Genomic DNA, 19571 nt, shown 5'->3' with positions numbered 1-19571 from the left:
CATTTCACCAAAATTTCTCGGCGCCATATAGAGAACTAGAGCCTGTGAGGTACTGATACTATCCATGTACCTCGCAGGCTCTAGTTCCAAGCCAAAATGGCTAAAAATTGCCCGCAATTGTTCACATTCCCATCTTTTGTTGGTAAGACGAAGAATATGAAATAAATTATGAAGAAGATAATGATGAATAAAATATCACTTTTTATATTTTTGACACGTAAAGTTGTCACTTTTCTGTCAAACTGTTTTTATCGTTTTCGTATATAACAAGACTGCTCTTTGCCATTGTGCAGCTCGTAAGAAATATTCAATAGGTGCTCCATAATCGTTTGGTAAAGTTTGTTTCATAGATGGTGAAGGTTCGCGAGAGCTTGATGAAGAACTCATTTATAAGCTTTAAAAATAAACGTTCATCCTTTATTCCTCACTGTCGTCCGTGGCTAAGTTATAGTCATCTAATCTTATTATTGGGATTCCATTAGCACGCACCTGAATGGCAAAGCAACAATCCCTCATAAATCCAATAAGTGGCTTTGGTACATTTTCAGTTGCTAGTTCAATAGGTCCTTTAACAGACAATTTGTATGTTATTGGAGCAGTAGATGTTTGACCTTGCTGGAAGCAAAAGTCCACTTCTGTTGGAAAACCACATAAGAAATGTGTGTTGTCATAGCTATCCCATTTATGTTCCACACTACCATCATCCACCAATGACCTCATAACATCTTCATTAAATCCAATCATATCATTGTTTGTATTGCAAGCGTTCGCAACCATTTCATAAAATACAGGTCCATATGATTTTTCAGGTTCTGCAGGCATATTTCCATAAGCTCCCATGGAAAGCTGAAGATATTTAAACTTAGGGTTCTCAAAATTAACATAATAGTTGTCTTTCTTTCTAAATAGTGCCCAAATACTTTTAACATTAATAGGCGTATAAGCTGCTGTAAATGTTGCACTTGAACTATCTGTATTCTTTGAGAATGAACCGTCCATAGGAATCCAATCCATAACTTTAACAGGAAAACATAAAGCCTCGTTTGTATAATGTTCTACAAGTTCTGTATAAATGTTAGGGTCTAAAGAGAATGATTTTGGATGAATGAAACATTCATTAAAATCCATCTTTGTTCGAAATAGTTGCTGGGTTACAGTTGTAATAGTAACTGTTCCACTAGCTTCTACTGCCTTCGTTATCATAGTGAATGGTTCATTCCATGGAACAAATTTATTTGTCGGTGGATTTGAATCTGAAGCAAATGCAACTTTAAGAGTTGGATTGAAAGCAATGATATCATTTACAGATATAGATGTGCATTGTAAGGCGTCGCTACTGAACTTTACTTTAAGCTGAATGTTTCCTGCAAAAGCTGGAATAAATCGAATAGCTTCTAATGGAAGGAATCTTCTAACAGGAATTCTTAAACGAAGCTTAAAATCAAATGATTTTCCTGCTGTAATTGGACCACTAACAATTTGTCCTGTTCTGCATGTTCCCGAATGACTCCATACATCTTCATGTCGAGTCTTTGAGAAAACATCTACTTTCTTTATTTGTTCGGTAGTTTGTGAGTTTTGAAGTATATATATGCTTCTTCTCTTGCGTTGTCTTGAGAATATACGATACGACCATTTGCAAGGATTTGATATCCAGCAACTGCATAGAAAGCGTCATCGAAACCAATCCAAAATCCTGGTGGTTTGTTTTATTGGAACCTGAACCAATTTCTTTATCTACAATAAATTGACCTTCCATTTTATACGTAATGAATGTATTGTAAAGGTCCAACATATTTTCACCAGGAGGTGAGAGATTGAATGTTACCCATGTGTTATCTTTAGCAGTTCCAGGTTGTGATGGAATCTTTGCGTCAGAATATTTTCTATTAGTGTCACCAATTTGAACTGCATTGTCTATGATATCGAAATATGAGCGAATCTGATGAATATGCTCTGCTGGAGTAAATTCGTTTAGCTGTTCGTTCTGCATGTATTTACTTCAGATAAAAATATCTATTTACTTCATTATTCTCACTCTTCTTCTTGGTATTCGTGGTGGAAGTTGTTTCTTGACATTTTCAATGAACTGTACATTCTCTTTTGTCTCAACTTCTTTCACTGGCGGGTCAGGGTTCTTTGACTCGGTTTGTTTTTCAATGAAATTCACGAACTTTGCAATAAGCTCTTGGTTCGTTATTGAAAGTACATCTGGCTTCTTTTCTTCTGTTCTATTGACTTTTCAGTTTGAACAGAAGGTTTTATATGGGCTTCGTGGACTTCACCCTTGCCATGCACCTTAATGTTGTCGCTCTCTGCATTCGCTAATGGAACCTTTCTTTTTCTTACGTATATTTTACCATCTTTACTCTGACTTACGTAATAGAAAGGATGTTGTATTCCTCTTGCGTCATTTAATATAATAGACTCTCGCTCTGATTTTGACAAGCTCATTTTACATCGGTTAAAGTTTTAATTTTGTTTTTTATCTGCAGTCAAATGACTCAGACAAGCCCTACGGACAAGACCCAAGGGTCATAGATGTTGAAGCATTGAAGAAAGAAATTCGCGAGCAAATTTTATCCGAACTGAAGGAACAAAAACAAGAACAAAAGCCAGAGAGACCAAAGAGAAAACTTAGTGAAAAACAACTAGCTGCATTAGCTGCTGGAAGACAGAAGAACCCACGTTTGCTGGCGAAAAAAGCTAGAGAAGAAGCAAAAGCTAAAGAAGCTGAAGCAAAGAAAGAGTAAATGGTTTATTTTTATCCGAATTAAATGTATAGACAAATACCTTTAACTGTTGCGTTCAGTAGTGAAAACCCTGACGTCAAAATAAAGGGGAACAGAGTAACGTTTAAGTTTCCAACAGACTGGATTGTGAACATAAATGAAGAGAAGTACATTGGCATAACATCTATGTATATAACACGTGCTTTCAGAAAGGTTGACTTTATACTTCAAGTCGAGATAGAAAATGACGAACAGTCTTTAAGCGCCCAAAACATTCACATATACAAATACTTTAAAGACGATACAACATTGCAACAATGTATGATTTCATTTAATGAGATGTTCGAGAAAAAGTTCAACATTGAAGTACAAACTTTACAGCCTTTACGTGAGTTTCTTGCACAACTGAAAGAAGAAGGTAGTCAGCCACAACTTATAGACTTTCATTATGAATTTAATGAAAATGAAGATGGAACTCATGACTGTCAATTCATTGTATTCTCACCATTCAATGAAGTCGCTAAAAAGAAAGAAAATCCATTACGTATAAGATTTCAAATCTCCGAACCAAGTGATGATTTTAAGAATGTTTTCAATTATGATGCAATGCTTCCGAGGAAAAATGAATTTTCAAAGATTGTAACACCTGGCATTTGGGATAGAAAGCAAGCAATACTTTACTCTAATATAGCCAAAGGCGTTGAAAATGAGTTCATTGGTCATACAAGAACTTCACCACTTCCTAACCCTAAATACTATAAATTAACTGGCTTCAATCGTGAGTTTTGGATAGACATGTACTCCACTCATGACCATAAATGTCCAGTGTTCTTGCCTCCAGATGGGAAGGACTGTCTCTACATTGAAGCACAACTCTTAAACTCTACCATCGCAGTATTGTAAAATCTACGCTAGCTTTATTTTTATCACGAATGACCTCATTGCTGACAAAAATAAATGACCTCAGAACTTCAACTTACGAATAAAGCTTGTTTTAGTCGTTATTGAAAAGTTGAACTTTTCAGCAAAGCAAGGTTGACATGACTTACATAAGTCGAATGCAATCTCTTGACCATCATGAAGTGCTTTGTAAAGTTTCATTAAACTGAACTCAGAGTCTTTGTCATATGTTCCAACAGGTATGTGAATGTTCTTATCTTCATTGTAATAGCATTGTATAGCTTCAGGAAACATTTCATTAGCGGTTAAAGCAATAACATCTTGCTTCACGCCTTTCATTCTGCAGTGAAATGCAACTTCATTTAAATCGTTAGTGAGTAAGTCTATGTAGGTCTTCTTTCCACAGAAAATACTTTTATAAGCTAAACTTTGTTTTCCAGGTGTTATTTCTGCAAAGTCGCTATGAAATTGACCAAGGTTCTTTCCTATAAGTTCGCGACCATATCTCTTCTTAAACTCTGCTGCAAGCTTTGGGATGTCTTCATTATATAAGTGCATACTGTCGGTATCCTGGTAAAAGATTTGAAGTCCCATGTCCTCTGCAGTACAGAATACTTCATTCATAATACGTTTTGACATAGACAGAATATTAACACCAAGTGGACAGAAGTTAAAGTGTCTGCAAATGCTTTTCGTTAGCTTGAAAATAGTTTTATCTGAACCATCCAAACCTTCGAACTTCACTATATGGTTGTAATTTCTTATAGCATATCTTATAGCATCTTTGTCATCTACTATGGTTATTTTTGACTCAATAGGAGATAGAATAGTTTTGCCATAAATGCTGTTCAGAATGAGTTTTATAATTTCTTGTAAGGGGTTTTCTTCTTTCTTATACTTTAACCTTAACTCAAACAACTTCTTTACTTCATCTCTTATTCTCATATCTCTGTTTCCATCGTAATAGTATCCTTGCAACACTTCACATTTGACACCTTGATATTTTATGAGGTCTTGTAATGTTATATGGTCAACATACATGAGACAGCAAGTGTTTGAACTTCTTGGAACGTTAAGTTCTGGATTTAGTTCAGGGTCGCAAACTATTAAATGAAAGTGTCTGGGTATACCAATCTCTGTTATCTTAATGAGAACAAAGAAGCCAGACATAAACTTTTCACCAATGGGTTCCTTTTGGTCGTCATCGAATAAATGTCTCATGAGATACTCTGTGCTTAACATTTCTTCCTTCAATACTTTTGGAATACCTTCTAAAGTATAAAGTCTTGCTATAGCTGAAGGATATAATGAAACAGTGTCGAAGTCAGCAATGAGTTTCTTTTTGCTCTTTTGTTTCATGTTATCTGACAACATACATCTTCCACCTTGAATGCATCTCGAAATAAATTCTCTTGGTTTATTTGAGAGGTCATAAAGATTTCCATTCGGGAAGTATACTCTGTTCTCAAACAATTTGTTAGCAATAGAACAAATACTAACGTAGTCATAAACGTTTAAATCAAACTCTTTCAATAAGTCATTGCGGAACTTTACAAAACCTTCTCTTAAAATTCTTACATCTTGTTTGCAGTAAAACGTGCTATATTTTTCTAAGTCGAAGTGGTTTTCATCTATTCTGCAACCTTTGATGGAATCTATGTTCTTCATAAATGTATCTGCATCATGGATAAACTTACATGCTTCAGAAATGACACCAGTTCTGTTGTCATTTGCTAACAAAACACTGCTGTAGTAGTTATATGGAAATACTTCTTTCGGTCCTGTTTGTAAGTTAAACATAGCAGGAAATAGTTTAAGCTTCTTATTTATAACACTGTAAGAGTCTTTTATAATAATTGCCCTCCTTTATATAAACCAGTTATTTGCATTGTTCGTGAACCTTTAATGATGGGAGTTCCTTTCACTTCTGTCATGTGTCTTAAGATGAAGTTTATGTCATAACTGAGGTTATGGAAATATATTAAACTCTTGTCAGGAAGTCTTTCCAAAAATTCTGTTGCACAGTTTTGACCCCAAATACTTTCACTAACTGAACCATCTTCACTGTCATAACAGATGTTAAAAGCTTTATGAAAGCCATCCGTACTACACTCAAAGTCAGCAAAGAAAACGTGCTCAGGTATGAACTTACATTTAGCTTTATTTACTTCTTTTGACTCTGCTTTCTTCTTCAGTTGTACACAATACTTTGGAGCATATGTCAAATCTTTAAATGGTGCAAGGTTCTGTTTATATAAGTCAGTCGTATATGTGAAAAGTTCTCCATAAGAAATAGGTTCAAAATATTTGCACTCCCACAATGTTTTCATAACATCCCATAGCGGTGTAGTTCTATCCATGCGAACTACATATTTATCTTCTCTCTTTGTATATATTTTCATCTGTTTTTCAATGTTCATTCCACCACACTCCTTCAGATTTCTATATAGTTTCGAATGAAATATGTTGTCATTGGAAGTCTTTCATTTAGCATGTAGTGGTCTTCAACAAGAAGTAAGTCAATAGTTCGAACAGTTTCACATTCTTTTGGTATGTATCTCTTTATTTCATTATGTCTTGAGTCATTGAAGTAACCAATGGTAACATTAAATGCTATACCTGTTGCGTCAGAAATTTCTTGTACTTTACTTTGAGGAAAGTCTCTAACACGAATGACTTCTCTCATGTGGTCAATAGTTTCTTCATTTACTCCAGCCTGAATGCAAGCATAAACGAAGCAGTTATCTTCTGTCATAAGTGTTGCAGTTCTTTTGTTCAGTTCATTGAAGATTTGGTAGCGTTCAAGATTTATAGGTAATGTGCAAAGATACTTCCAGAACTGACCGCTTCTCTTCTTATAAAACTTCTTTTCACCATTATCTTTCCAAAAGCTTTCTATAAGTGCTGGGTTTCCTGTTTGCTTAAGAGCTTCCAAAATGGCTTTCTGGTCATTTGTCAGTGTGCTTTCATCTCTATATGGTCTCTTTTTTGGTTTGCCTTTCTTTACATCTGACATCGTTAAGCCTTCATATTCTGTTAAATCATACATCTTTATTTCGTAAGATTCTTTATGTTTGTCAAGAAGAAGTCATAGTGCATTTCAACAATACCTGCAGCATTTGCTTCTATCTCTGATATAAAGTTCTCCTTCAAGAGCTGATGTAGTAATGTTCCAATATTATTGAGGTTTAACGTAGAACATTCATACTTTCCACCAAGTTTATAACATACCATCCATCTCTGTTGGGAGTTTATTTTAATTTTCTCTAAGAGTCTCATGAAAACCTTACCAAATGTTTGTGTAAGTAGTCTCTGTTTGGTTCATCTAAAGCTTCGATGTTAAAGTCAATGAGTCTATTGCCTGACTTCACATTCTCTTCCTATTTCTTCATCTTTCTTTAACCATCTCTCACCTTCTTTTGGTTTGTCGTCAATGGAACGAATGACATTTAGCTTTGCGAACTTGTTCTATAGCACTTTTAAACATCTCTCTTCTCTGTTGTTTCAGTGTGTCATCTCTCTTTCGTGTTTCACCAACGTTTGCATTTGTTATGTCAAACATTTCTCTTCTTACTTCATGTGGTACAGCTCTTCTTGTTTCACCAACGTTTGCATTTGTTATGTCAAACATCTCTTGACGAACGTCATGTGAAAGAGCTTTACGAGTATGACCAACGTTTGCATTTGTTATGTCAAACATTTCTCTTCTTACTTCATGAGGTATTGAACGTCTATGATATAAGTCAATAGCAACGTCATTTAAAGGAAATGCTCTTGCATGGACTTCGTCCTCGCCGCGTTGCGGCTTTATGAACTCATGAATTCTATCATAAGTTATTTCACCATTATAGTCATTGAGGATGTCAGCGAGTGCCTTTTTGTTTGTTGTGTAATGCTTTGCAACATCTATATTAGCTTCTGTAAGAAGTTGTTTTATTTCCGAGTGTTCTAACTTAGACAACTTCCGATACATCTTTAGTAGGAAATAAAAAAATATTTTTTGAAAAAATTAGATTAGATTTTTTTAAGTTATTTTTCAAAATAATTTAATATTTTTATTTTAATGAAACACATGCAAGATTGCAAGTTCTTTTCATACAATGCTCTCGCTACTGTCATCAAGAATGAGTTCAATAATGCTTCAAACGTCAATGTTATCTTTAACAAGAAGTTTGTGAAAGAATCTAAGTTTGGTCAGTATGTCAGACCATTAGCTATTGTCATTGACCGCAAACGTTATACTTCACAAGAGTTAGCAGTAGTTTTGAAACAAAAGGTTTCTTCGTGAATGTCAAAGATACTCATTATACTATTATAAAGAACTCCAACATTGACTTCTTCAGTATTGCTATGAATCTTTCCGAACAGAAAGAATATAAGAAGGGTGAAACAAATGTGAAATATTATTCTTCATCTCTGAAAACAATAACGAACAAAGATGTTATACAAAAGTTCTTACCAAAGGTTGAAGAAGCTTCTATTGACATTGACGAAGGAAGTGAAATGGTTGAAGAAATTGACCCTGACGTCATTTAAGCAAAAATATATTTTTGGTTAGTCTTCATATCGATATTTTACAACAATTCCCCAATGTATAAACTTTTCATACGCTTTTTCATAAGCTTTATATACCTTCAGAAATTTTGCATAATCTTTAGAAGCATTTAGATATTGTTTAAATGCTTTGTATGTCTTCAGAAATTTTGCATAATCTTTTACATGTTGTTCGTTCTCTTCTTCTGTCATGAGTTCCGAATATTCTAAATTCATGTTCTTTCATATGAGATAAAATTTTATAAAAAAATAAAATTAGCTTAGATTTTTTTATTCTTCCTCTTTGAAGTTATCGAAATATTCTGTTATTTTTTCCTTCAGTAATGTTAAGTCTTCTTTGAATGTAAGTATTGTGCAACCTTTGATGTCATAGTGTGTTTGAGGAAGAGTATTTTTGACAATTTCCTTTATTTGCTCATTCGGTGTCATTGAAATCGGTAAGTTTTCACGATAGAACCAGTTTCTGTCAGATTTGTAAATCTTAGCAAGGTCATAAAAGCTTTTGTTGTTTCTTCTGACTAAATGCAACATAACCATATCTCTATCTTCTTCTTTCTCCAACTCTTCAGTATATATCATATACTTATAACTCTTTTCCTTTCCTTTTGGTACCGAACGTGGTATTCTTTTCTGTATGCTTTTGTCTTTGGATTCAATGACTTCATCTTTTGCTTGAAGTTTCTTTTCCATCTCTCCACGTTCTGCTTTATATAGTTCATCTAACATCATGAAAATATAACAAGCATAACGAGGTGAAGCCCACATTGCTACAGCATTTACTAAAAGTCTATGAACATAATAACCTTTCAAACCAGGTGCCAAATTCTTGCGATTTTCGTACGGAATCTCTTCCCTCGGTTTTCCGAGGGAAGCAATCATATGAGGAAATTCTTCTAAAAGTTCTTTTGCCTGTTGGTTTTCAAACCAATGATATGCTTGCTTTGTAGAAAGAAGAGCGTTCATTATACTTTGCATTTGATACATGTCATCTTTGACCGAACGAATGAGACGTAACTGTTTGTTATACTGTATGTACTCGTATTCTTCATTAATGGCTTCATGAACGATAGCAGTTGTTGTGTTCTCTGATGTTGACATTACTGTCTTTACATACAAAATAAAAAAATAAATAAAAATAAAACTAACTTTATTTTTCTGTGATAAAGAAATGTTAAAAATTCATGTTTACATATGTGAAAAGAAGTCACGAACAAATGAAGGTCATAAGATTCAGCACATAATTCTGAATTGAATGGTGTGTCATACATGTCAAACCGTCAAGAATTGAAGGAGATACGAGGCTATAAAGATTTTGGATATTTTCTGACACACACCCTGAGGGAAAAGTGACAAAACACGACGATAGAAAAAGTGGCAAAATTGAGAGAAAGTTGTCCCCGACCAAAATGCAATCATGTTGAAAAAGTGACATTTGTAAAGTTGGACGATAGGATTTCCTGAAAAAGTGCAAGACTTGTCTTGAATCAGGACAAGATTTGTCTTGAAAAAATACAAGACTTGTTCTGAAAAAATACAAGACTTGTCTTGAATCAGGACAATTGTTCTCAAATTTGAGAACTTTACAAGAAAAACTGACTAAAAAGTGCAAGTCTTGTTCTGAATCAGGACAAGACTTGTTGTCTGAAAAATACAAGACTTGTTCTGAAAAAATACAAGACTTGTCTTGAATCAGGACAAAACTTTACAAAATGTAAACTTTACATAACCGTTTCTATCGTACATGATATTTAGTTGACATTGTAAACTATCTTCATGTAAAGTATGGCGGTTTGAAACCGTCGGGAACCTTCACTTTTTTGACGAACTTTCCGCAGCAATTTTTAAAATTTGTGAAAACTCAACGGTTTGACACGTGCCATATGTCATTTTACTCAGAATTTTGTGCTGAATTCAGCAAAAATAATGTTTATGTTAGCATGTTAGATCTAACACGTTTTCTAACCTCTTTTCTAACATAACTATTTACAAGCGTTTTACATGGTATATGTTGCGATGGTTCATGACTTTAAACAGTTTTGTAGCTTCTATTTCTTCTTTTAGTACATCGAATGTTTTAACAATGCCGAAGGTTTCTTTATATTTCTTCTTGACGTCAGATAGAAGGAAATCGTCAGCAGTTGGATAATTTTTGTTCAGAAATGCTAACATGTCCATTTTATCTTCTGCTGGCTTTTCTACTTCTTTCTTTAAATCTGCATAGTCGTTTCTCATTCTTTCTATCTCTTTGACGGAGTAGTTATATTTCCTCATCGCTGCCTTACATTTTGAACATTGCGGGTTCATTTTTGCGTTATACATTGAAATTTGACCTGCTAAAACAACTAAGGCGTCAATTGCTCTCTTCATCTCAAACATAGCGGGTCTTAGTTGTTCGTTCCATACTTTGCCTCTTCTATCTTTATCTCTTATTTCCCAAACACATTCAGCAACTAATGAAACAAAGTTATCGTAGGTCTTAAATTCTTCAGATTTATATATGTCAGAAACATTCTTATAAACCATGTCGCAATCTTTGTCCATAACTTTATGGTTGCAATGAAAACCAAGGAATTCATAATTTACTTTACGTATGAACTTCTTTATTTCTACTGAGTCAGTTGTTTTGACTTCAATTTCGTCGAATTCAGGAATAGTTAGTTTTTGTTGTTGGATTTCAGGCAATTTGGGTAAATGGTCAATAATGTCCTGCATTTCATAAAGATACTGTTCATTTGTTTCATCTTTCGCACTACAGTCTAAATTACTTGTTAAAAGTTCTTGCTTTATCTTCTGGATTTTTGTTTCGAAAGTATATGAAGAAGGAATGAAGCTTTTCATCTCTACTAACATAGATGTTGGATTCATGACTAACGAGTTTGGTGCTGTAGTTTGAATTGTTGTTGTGCCGATTGTTGAAATCATATCTTTACATACAAGATAAAAATTTTTCTTAGAAAAAAATTAGCGTTATTTTTCTTTCATAAGGAAATGTCAAAAATTCATGATTTTCGAGAGTTTTAGACCATGTTAGAAAAGTGGTTAGAAAACGTGTTAGATCTAACATTCTAACATAAACATTATTTTTGGTGTAAATAAATGGTACCATTGTTATATACGAAAACGATAAAAACCGTTTGACAGAAAAGTGACAACTTTACGTGTCAAAAATATAAAAAGTGATATTTTATTCATCATTATCTTCTTCATAATTTATTTCATATTCTTCGTCTTACCAACAAAAGATGGGAATGTGAACAATTGCGGGCAATTTTTAGCCATTTTGGCTTGGAACTAGAGCCTGCGAGGTACATGGATAGTATCAGTACCTCACAGGCTCTAGTTCTCTATATGGCGCCGAGAAATTTTGGTGAAATGTGGTCGCATTTCACCAAAATTTTTTCGGCGCCATAGGATGAATTGGAGGGTGAGAGATATTATTTCATACAATACTACTCTCACCCTCCAATTCCCAGCCAAAATGGCTAAAAATTGCCCGCAATGTGAACAATTGCGGGCAATTTTTAGCCATTTTGGCTTGGAACTAGAGCCTGCGAGGTACATGGATAGTATCAGTACCTCACAGGCTCTAGTTCTCTATATGGCGCCGAGAAATTTTGGTGAAATGTGGTCGCATTTCACCAAAAATTTTTTCGGCGCCATAGGATGAATTGGAGGGTGAGAGATATTATTTCATACAATACTACTCTCACCTCCAATTCCCAGCCAAAATGGCTAAAAATTGCCCGCAATGTGAACAATTGCGGGCAATTTTTAGCCATTTTGGCTTGGAACTAGAGCCTGCGAGGTACATGGATAGTATCAGTACCTCACAGGCTCTAGTTCTCTCTATGGCGCCGAGAAATTTTGGTGAAATGTGGTCGCATTTCACCAAAATTTTTTCGGCGCCATAGGATGAATTGGAGGGTGAGAGATATTATTTCATACAATACTACTCTCACCCTCCAATTCCCAGCCAAAATGGCTAAAAATTGCCCGCAATGTGAACAATTGCGGGCAATTTTTAGCCATTTTGGCTTTGGACTAGAGCCTGCGAGGTACATGGATAGTATCAGTACCTCACAGGCTCTAGTTCTCTATATGGCGCCGAGAAATTTTGGTGAAATGTGGTCGCATTTCACCAAAATTTTTTTCGGCGCCATAGGATGAATTGGAGGTGAGAGATATTATTTCATACAATACTACTCTCACCCTCAATTTTAATTACTTAAACTCATTCTATTTTTTTGACATGTAAATGTCACTTTTACTGAGATCTGACACAATGTCAGATCTCTTTTTTTCGTATATAAGACCATTAATAATTCCATGACTGTTCTCATTCATGTCTGATTTACATCTAATGAAAAAGTTTAGAAGAATTTTCTTATTCTTTCTGGCATATTTTTGTCTTTCCAGTACTTCCCGCTCTAATGGTCCCAGATGTGTTGGCTTTGACTCTCTCAAGTTCTTAGATGGTATAACATCTTCAACACCTCCTTCATATCTTACTTTATAAGTGTCATCGTTTATGTTGTAGCCAAGTATTTCAATAACCACTCCTCGCTTTGCTTCGTCAATGGTTTCAGCAAGTTTGCCATTACTACTTTCAACTAATTTATGTCGAGGGTAAAACGCAATAGAGTCGTCAGCAGCTTTTATAAGATATCCATTACCTTGCGTAGAGTCTACATATAATATTTTACTTAACCTTAAACGTTTCTTTGTCAACGGTTTGTCGTCAGAACTACACGAACTTTTGTACCAGGAATGAGGGTAAATTGTGTTGAATTTCTGATATTTTGTGTTTGGCTTCGTTCTTTTGTATATACTTTTCTTCTTGTTGTTGTGTCATTGAATTTGGTGTATGTCCTGTTGTAGAATGTGTTGAGGAATTATATACTTCGAGAAAATGTTTCATTGTTTCTTCGTAAAGTCTCGCTCTTGATTTAAATCTCTGAGCGTTCTTATGAAGCGGTTTATGATGCCGAGTATGTTATGGTTATGGTCTTCAGTAGTGTAGTGAGTTATGTTATGCTTAATGAGAAATTCTGTGATTTCATTGCTGAGGTATGCACTGTCTTGGTCTGATGTTAAAAGTACTTGGGTTATGTTCTGCTACAAACTTTTGTAAACTCTTAACACTTCACGAGTTCTTTATTTTTCATTGGATATGCATATGCTTTACGAGTGTTAACATTTATGAAGATGAGGAATGGTTTATGTCCTCCTTTTCTGCTTTGAATGAAGAGTGTCAAATTGGTATGCGTCAGGAGTGTTGGAGTAATTGGTAAAAAGTAGTCGTAAGGGTTTATTTTTGTTTGATGTAACAACATTTTTGTCAAAGAACTTTTCACTTCAGCTCTGTTAGTAAATCCCAACTCTTTGCAGCTTCATTGAATTTCTTAAATGACCTCCATGGATGTTGTTCGAATACTTCTTTCAAGCTCATTTATGTAAAGTTTAAAGATTTTAACCAACTCGTATCCAAGCGTGCATTGTTATATAAGGAGGCATATAATCTTTTTCCATTACCTGCTGGGTCTGTAATACCAGCTACAACATGTGTATGATTTCCTGCAGTTCCACAGAAAATACCTGTGCTAACATCTTTGGGGTCAGTTGTGATACTATCTATGCATTCCCTGTCTATCCGAACCCGCTGCAAGATTTGTATAACCTCTTTTTTTATTGATGTGAATGGTTTCCTTCCACAGATGTTTTTCCACTGAACCTATGCATATGTGAAGGAAGGTTTTCAATACCTATTTTCTTTGAACCTCCCATCTTCATTGACTGAGTATTAGTGTAGAATGGAAAACTGTCAACTATTTCATACCATCTACCACCAAATAAAGTGTTTGGATTTATTGGATTCATAGACGTATAAACAGCTCCTATAGGATATATTAAATCATATATGCTCATAACTCTATAAACATATTCTAAAGAACTTATGTCATTAAATACCATTTGGAATGTATCTCCCGGATGAAATGTTGCATTTGTTCCACTTTTATAATGTAATGTTAGTTCAATAGAATTATCCAAGAAAAATTCAAAAGTATCTGGTTGAAGACCTCTAACAAATTCAAATGGAGTTGCTGGTTCACCATTTATAATTTCTGTTGTAAATGTCATTGTATCTGGTTTCGAAAATTTCTTTGATAGTTCTTCATCTACATAAGTTTTGTCTGCTTTCTTATCTAACATTGTTGGTAGTTCATATGCTTCAAAGTTTCTGGCATGACTTTCAATGTTCCTGCAACTCTTATCTAAACTGTTAAGAGTATCTTTTACGCTTGTACTTGGATTTTCTAATGGTGCACTTGAACCAAGGTCAAAGTTCAATATTATGTCGTCTGCTCTAACAGTAGTGAAGGATTTATGTGTATGGTTCTTGTCAGCTTTACTGTCTAATGTAGCTTGAAGTTCATTTATATCGGAGATGTTGTGTTTATGAGATTTCAAAACTTTGTTCGTTGCTTCGAGTTCAACTTTGTCAGCTTTACTTTTAATAGCATCTTCAAACGTTATTTTTGCCTTAACTCTTAACATAAATCTTGGTTCAACTAATACACCGTTAACATTGAAAGTAGAGGCATAAATTTCACCGGTATAACCAAATGCTTCTGGTGCTTTAGCTACATCATACTGTACAGTACAGCTTATGTCATAACCTTTAGCACGAATGTATTTATATCTTCTTTCATTAACATTTTTTGTCTTCGCTTCATCACTTCGTGTTAAATATCCATGGTAGTCCGTTATAATCTGTTCGTCTGAAGTTATATAATGAACATGGTTCTTGTCCGCTTTACTATTTAATGTAGCTTGAAGTTCATTTATATCGGAGATGTTGTGTTTATGAGATTTCAAAACTTTGTTCATTGCGTCAAGTTCATTTTTGTCCGCTTTACTATTTAATGTAGCTTGAAGTTCATTTATATCGGAGATATTGTGTTTATGTTCTTTATCTGCTTTTTCGGCTAATTTCTCTTCTATCTCATTTATTTCAAGTTCATGCCTACCACCACCTCCCGAAGAAGTATTTTTCTTCAGCTCTTGAAGAACGTCCACTTCGCCATCTTTGGTGTCAATAATGAGACTTTGAGTTAAAACCTTTCCTGTCTTAATGGATGTTTGTAAAACTTCTTCTTCACCGTGTTCGGGGTCATGGTCGTCATCATATCTTGTGAAATCAGAGATGTTGTCATACATTAAGCATATCTGTCTCAAAAGTTCTGCTATTTGAAACTGGAACGAAAGATATACAGAACTTTCATCATCTCCTAAAGTCAAGTCTGCTTTCTTAAGTATTTCTTGAATGTATGCAATGAGAACAGAGTACCTTGGAAAATATTCGAACAATATTTCATTAGCTGTTGGTTTTGGTGGTTCTTTTGGAGTTTCTGTTGTTTCAGTTCCTTCTGTAGGTTCTGTTGGAGTTTCTGCATCTCTTGACTTCAATGCTCTTGCTCTCAAAGACCTAAATGTTAGAGCACCGGGTTTTACAAAGGACTTTATAAATGCTTTAATAGTTCCTGGTAAGTTATTGTTAGCATTAAGTAAGTTCCTTATGCTTCCATCATGTACGTCCATAGCACTATGTAAAAAATCTATACTTTTCTTGTAGTCAGCAATAGACTGACTGTGATTTTTTAAAGATTTGTCAATACCTTTAAGCCAATCTTCATGCATGTCTGATACTGAGCCAAGAATATCATTTGCTTCCTTTAGTGTATTTTGTGCTTGTCGTAAAGTATCCAATCCCGTACGTGCATTGTTTGCTATACGTCTTACAGTATCTATTTGACTCCTTGTTTCTTGCATCCAACCAGATAAAGTTTTAATAGTATCCGAACCATTTGAAATGAAGTTCAAAGCATTTTTAACGTCATTTAAAACTTCTTCACCAAGTACCGCCCATATCTTTCCGATTTGGTATTGAAGAACTCCATATGAAGCAGCTGTTAAACCAGTATTTATAAGGTCCCATATCCATGATTTAGCAGTTTTTCCATCCTTTCCATCCTTTCCATCCAAACCGTTTTCGCCTTGAGGTCCTTGTATTCCTTGTATTCCTTGTATTCCTTGTATTCCTTGTGGTCCTTGAGGTCCGTGTCACCCTTCTCTCCTTTCAGTTCATCTTTATGTTCGTTATAATATTCTAATGTCATAAGGTGTACATCATTACTGCTACCAGCAACGCCGAGAATTTGTTTCTCATTCATGACTAAATTCTTTAGGCATTTAATGTTGTCGTCAAATCGAAAGCTCTTTAACAATTCAATGAGAACATTTAATACTTTCACTAATGAGGCATCTACTGTAGAATTTATATATTGCACCGTTCCATCATTTATGATGGGAACCTTGCTTGTTGTAATGAATGGGTCATAAGTGTTAAAAGTATCGAAATCAATGACTTTTTTAGTTTTTCCATCGTCAATGACTAAATCATTGCCTTCAATGGTTAAAGTTGAGTTTTCGTTTACTAGTTCATGTGCTCTTCTTGCTTCATTTGTTTCATACGCATATGCAGCAATAGTCATATTTTAATGAGAATAAAATGTTGTTCTATTTGCAAAGTACAGACCCAAACGAATACGGGACAGTAAAGCTACAAACAAACTTAGGTCTTCAGAATGAAGCGCTTGCTTTCAGAGTTGTTGACTTCAATACTATCGCAACTTTTGTCATAACAGATGAAACAGATTTCATAGAGATTGAAATAGATGACAAAAGAAGTGTTGTAACATTTCCTAACAGAGCCGAGTACAGAATAGATAAAATTGCTGGAGTCATAGATACTCTCATAAATGAAGAAACTATTGACAACATAGATGTCGAACTCTCTTCTGAGGGAACATTGAAGTTCAGTAGCAAGAAAGAGTTCAAGATACCAAGAATGAGTCATAGAGTACAACTTCTTCTGGGAGCATACCATATGACATTTCCTTTGAAAAGTGTTGACAAAACGATTGAGATGAAATCTGTTCCATACGTATGTTATGGTAATTGTTTGTACGTTGAGTCAAAATAGCTAATGTCACAGGTATTTCAGGAGTTAATAGTAAAGGTTCAGTAGAATATAAATCCTTCTGTTATGCAGTCAATTCAATGTTCATTCCAAACGTTCCTGTCATAGCAACTCATTTAGGTAAATGGGTTCGCATTAGTCCTCATAATTTGAAAGACATGCAATTCAGACTTGTTGACTTTCAAGGAGAGCCTGTAGAACTGAAGGCACCAGTGCGAATGACTGTTGAAGTTGACTTTTTAGAAAATATTAAATGCAACAGCTTACAAGAGAACTCAGAGCTAAAAATATAAAGTATGAATGTTATGTATTAGGTCATGAACTTTGGTTGTTGCTGTTTGATGAAACAAATGAGTTAGTTATGCCAGTCATTCGAGGGAAGCAATCAGTATGAGGGAAATTCCTTTGCCCTTCTAAAAAAAAGTTTTTTTCCTTTTTTGCCCCCCTGGTTTTTGGTGTTTCAAAAACCAATATATCTTGCTTTGTAGAAAGAAAGAGCGTTCATTATACCTGTTGCATTTGATAACAGTGTCAATCTTTGACCGAACGAATAGACGTAACTGTTTGTTATACTTGATGTAACTGCGTATTCTTCAATTAATGCTTATGAAACGGATTAGCAGTTGTTGTTGTTCTCTGATGTGACATTACTGTCGTGTACATACAAATAAAAAGAATAAATAAAAAGATAAATACTGAACTTTATTTTTCTGTGATAAAGAAATGTTAAAAAATTCATTTGTTTAAATATGGAAAAGAAGTCAACGAAACAAATGAAGGTCATAAGATTCAGCACATAATTCTGAAATTGAATGGTGTCATACATGTTCAAACCGTCAAGAATTGAAAGAGATACGAAGGCTATTAAAGATATTTGGATATTTTCTGACTACAACACCCTGAGGGAAAAAGTGACAAAACACGGAACGATAGAAAAAGTGGCAAAAATTGAGAGAAGAGTTGTTCCCGCGACCAAATGCAAATCATGGTGAAAAGTGACATTGTAAGAGTTGAGACGAAGGTTTTCCTGAAAAAAGTGCAAGACTTGTCTTGAATCAGGACAAGATTTGTCTTGAAAAATACAAGACTTGTTGCGAAAAAAATTACAAAGCACTTGTCTTGAATCAGGAACAATTGTTCTCATAATTTGAGGAACTTTACAAAAAAAACTGACATGAAAAAGTGCATATCTTGTTCTGAATCAGGACAAGACTTGTTCTGAAAAAATAAAAGATTGTTCTGAAAAATACAGAGACTTGTCTTGAAATCAGGACAAACATTTAACAAAAATGTAAACGTTACATAAACCGTTTCTATCTACAATGATATTTGTTGAACATTGTAAACTATCTTCATGTAAAAGTATGGGGTTTGAAACCGTCGGGAGACCTTCAACTTTTTTACGAACTTTCCGCAGCAATTTTTTTAAAAAATTGTGAAATCCTCAACGGGTTGGAACGTGCCCATATTCATTTTACTAGAATTTGTGCTGAATTCAGCAAAAATAGATGTTATGTTAGGCATGTTAATCTAACACGTTTTCTAACCTCCTTTTCTAACATAACTTTATACACGTTTTTAAACATGGTTATATGTTGCGATGGTTCATGACTTTAAAAGTTTTTGTACTTCTATATTGCTTCTTTTAGTACATCGAATATTTTAACAATGCCGAAGGTTTCTTTATATTTCCTTTCTTGACGTCAGAGTAGAAGGAAATTGCTCAGCAGTTGGATATTTTTGTTCAAAATGCTAACATGTCCCATGTTTATCTCTGCTGCTGTTTTACTTCTTTCTTTAAATCTGCATAGCGTTTCATTTCTTTCTAATCTCTTTGAACGGAGTAGTTATATTTCCTCCATCGCTGCCTTACATTTTGAACATTGTGCGGGTTCATTTTGCGGTTTATTACAGCATGAAATTTGACCTGCTAAAACAACTAAGGCGTCAATTGCTTCTTCACTCAAACATAGCGGGTCTTAGTTTTTCGTTCCATACTTTGCCTCTTGCATCTTTATCTCTTATTTCCCAACACAGTTCAGCAACTAAATGAAACAAGTTATCGTAGGTCTAAATCTTCAGATTTATTTATGATGTCCAAGAAACATTCCTTATAAACCATGTCCAATCTTGTCCATTAACTTTACGGTTGCAATGAAAACCAAGAATTCATAATTTACTTTTACGTATGAACTTTCTTATTTCTACTGAGTAAGTTTTTTTGTGATCTCAATTTCTTCGAATTCAGGAATAGTTAGTTTTGTTCGTTGTGTATGTCAGGCAATTTGGGTAAAATGGTCAATAAATGTCCTGTCATTTCATAAAGATACGTGTTCATTTGTTTC

The 19571-nt window shown here is 34.5% G+C and overlaps 6 protein-coding genes and 3 pseudogenes across 9 annotated transcripts, besides 7 other annotated features; 1 reads left to right on the top strand and 8 right to left on the bottom strand.

The window, feature by feature from the left end:
- Positions 1 to 87: part of a mobile genetic element that runs on past the window's edge.
- Positions 1 to 19571: part of a mobile genetic element that runs on past both edges of the window.
- Positions 208 to 281: a mobile genetic element.
- On the bottom strand, positions 418 to 782 carry TVAGG3_0985200 (annotated as a pseudogene). Its single transcript has one exon. A coding segment is annotated over exon 1 (365 nt).
- On the top strand, positions 3072 to 3635 carry TVAGG3_0985190 (uncharacterized protein; the record flags this gene model as incomplete). The annotated part of the gene is made up of 1 exon (XM_051254019.1): positions 3072 to 3635. One exon carries the CDS (start codon positions 3072 to 3074, stop codon positions 3633 to 3635), a length of 564 nt encoding a protein of 187 aa, XP_051079593.1.
- On the bottom strand, positions 3839 to 4802 carry TVAGG3_0985180 (organellar and viral DNA polymerase type B; the record flags this gene model as incomplete). The annotated part of the gene is made up of 1 exon (XM_051254018.1): positions 3839 to 4802. A coding segment is annotated over one exon (964 nt), but the record flags the coding sequence as incomplete, so codon positions are not given.
- Positions 5550 to 6731, bottom strand: TVAGG3_0985170 (annotated as a pseudogene). The gene has a single exon. A coding segment is annotated over exon 1 (1182 nt).
- TVAGG3_0985160 (uncharacterized protein) lies at positions 8457 to 8615 on the bottom strand (the record flags this gene model as incomplete). The annotated part of the gene is made up of 1 exon (XM_051254017.1): positions 8457 to 8615. One exon carries the CDS (start codon positions 8613 to 8615, stop codon positions 8457 to 8459), a length of 159 nt encoding a protein of 52 aa, XP_051079591.1.
- On the bottom strand, positions 8927 to 9284 carry TVAGG3_0985150 (KilA, N-terminal/APSES-type HTH, DNA-binding family; the record flags this gene model as incomplete). The annotated part of the gene is made up of 1 exon (XM_051254016.1): positions 8927 to 9284. A coding segment is annotated over one exon (358 nt), but the record flags the coding sequence as incomplete, so codon positions are not given.
- TVAGG3_0985140 (organellar and viral DNA polymerase type B) lies at positions 10387 to 11108 on the bottom strand (the record flags this gene model as incomplete). Its single annotated transcript, XM_001584119.2, has 1 exon — positions 10387 to 11108. A coding segment is annotated over one exon (722 nt), but the record flags the coding sequence as incomplete, so codon positions are not given.
- Positions 11293 to 11354: a mobile genetic element.
- Positions 11475 to 11583: a mobile genetic element.
- Positions 11725 to 11829: a mobile genetic element.
- Positions 11975 to 12083: a mobile genetic element.
- On the bottom strand, positions 14765 to 15404 carry TVAGG3_0985090 (keratin-associated protein family; the record flags this gene model as incomplete). Its single annotated transcript, XM_051254015.1, has 1 exon — positions 14765 to 15404. A coding segment is annotated over one exon (640 nt), but the record flags the coding sequence as incomplete, so codon positions are not given.
- TVAGG3_0985080 lies at positions 15780 to 16738 on the bottom strand (annotated as a pseudogene). Its single transcript has one exon. A coding segment is annotated over exon 1 (959 nt).

This window comes from Trichomonas vaginalis, chromosome I (assembly GCF_026262505.1).
Source record: "Trichomonas vaginalis G3 chromosome I, whole genome shotgun sequence".
Classification (NCBI taxonomy): Eukaryota; Parabasalia; order Trichomonadida; family Trichomonadidae; genus Trichomonas; species Trichomonas vaginalis.
The sequence above is the reverse complement of the archived record's forward strand: the minus strand, read 5'-3'. Positions and strand labels throughout refer to the sequence as shown.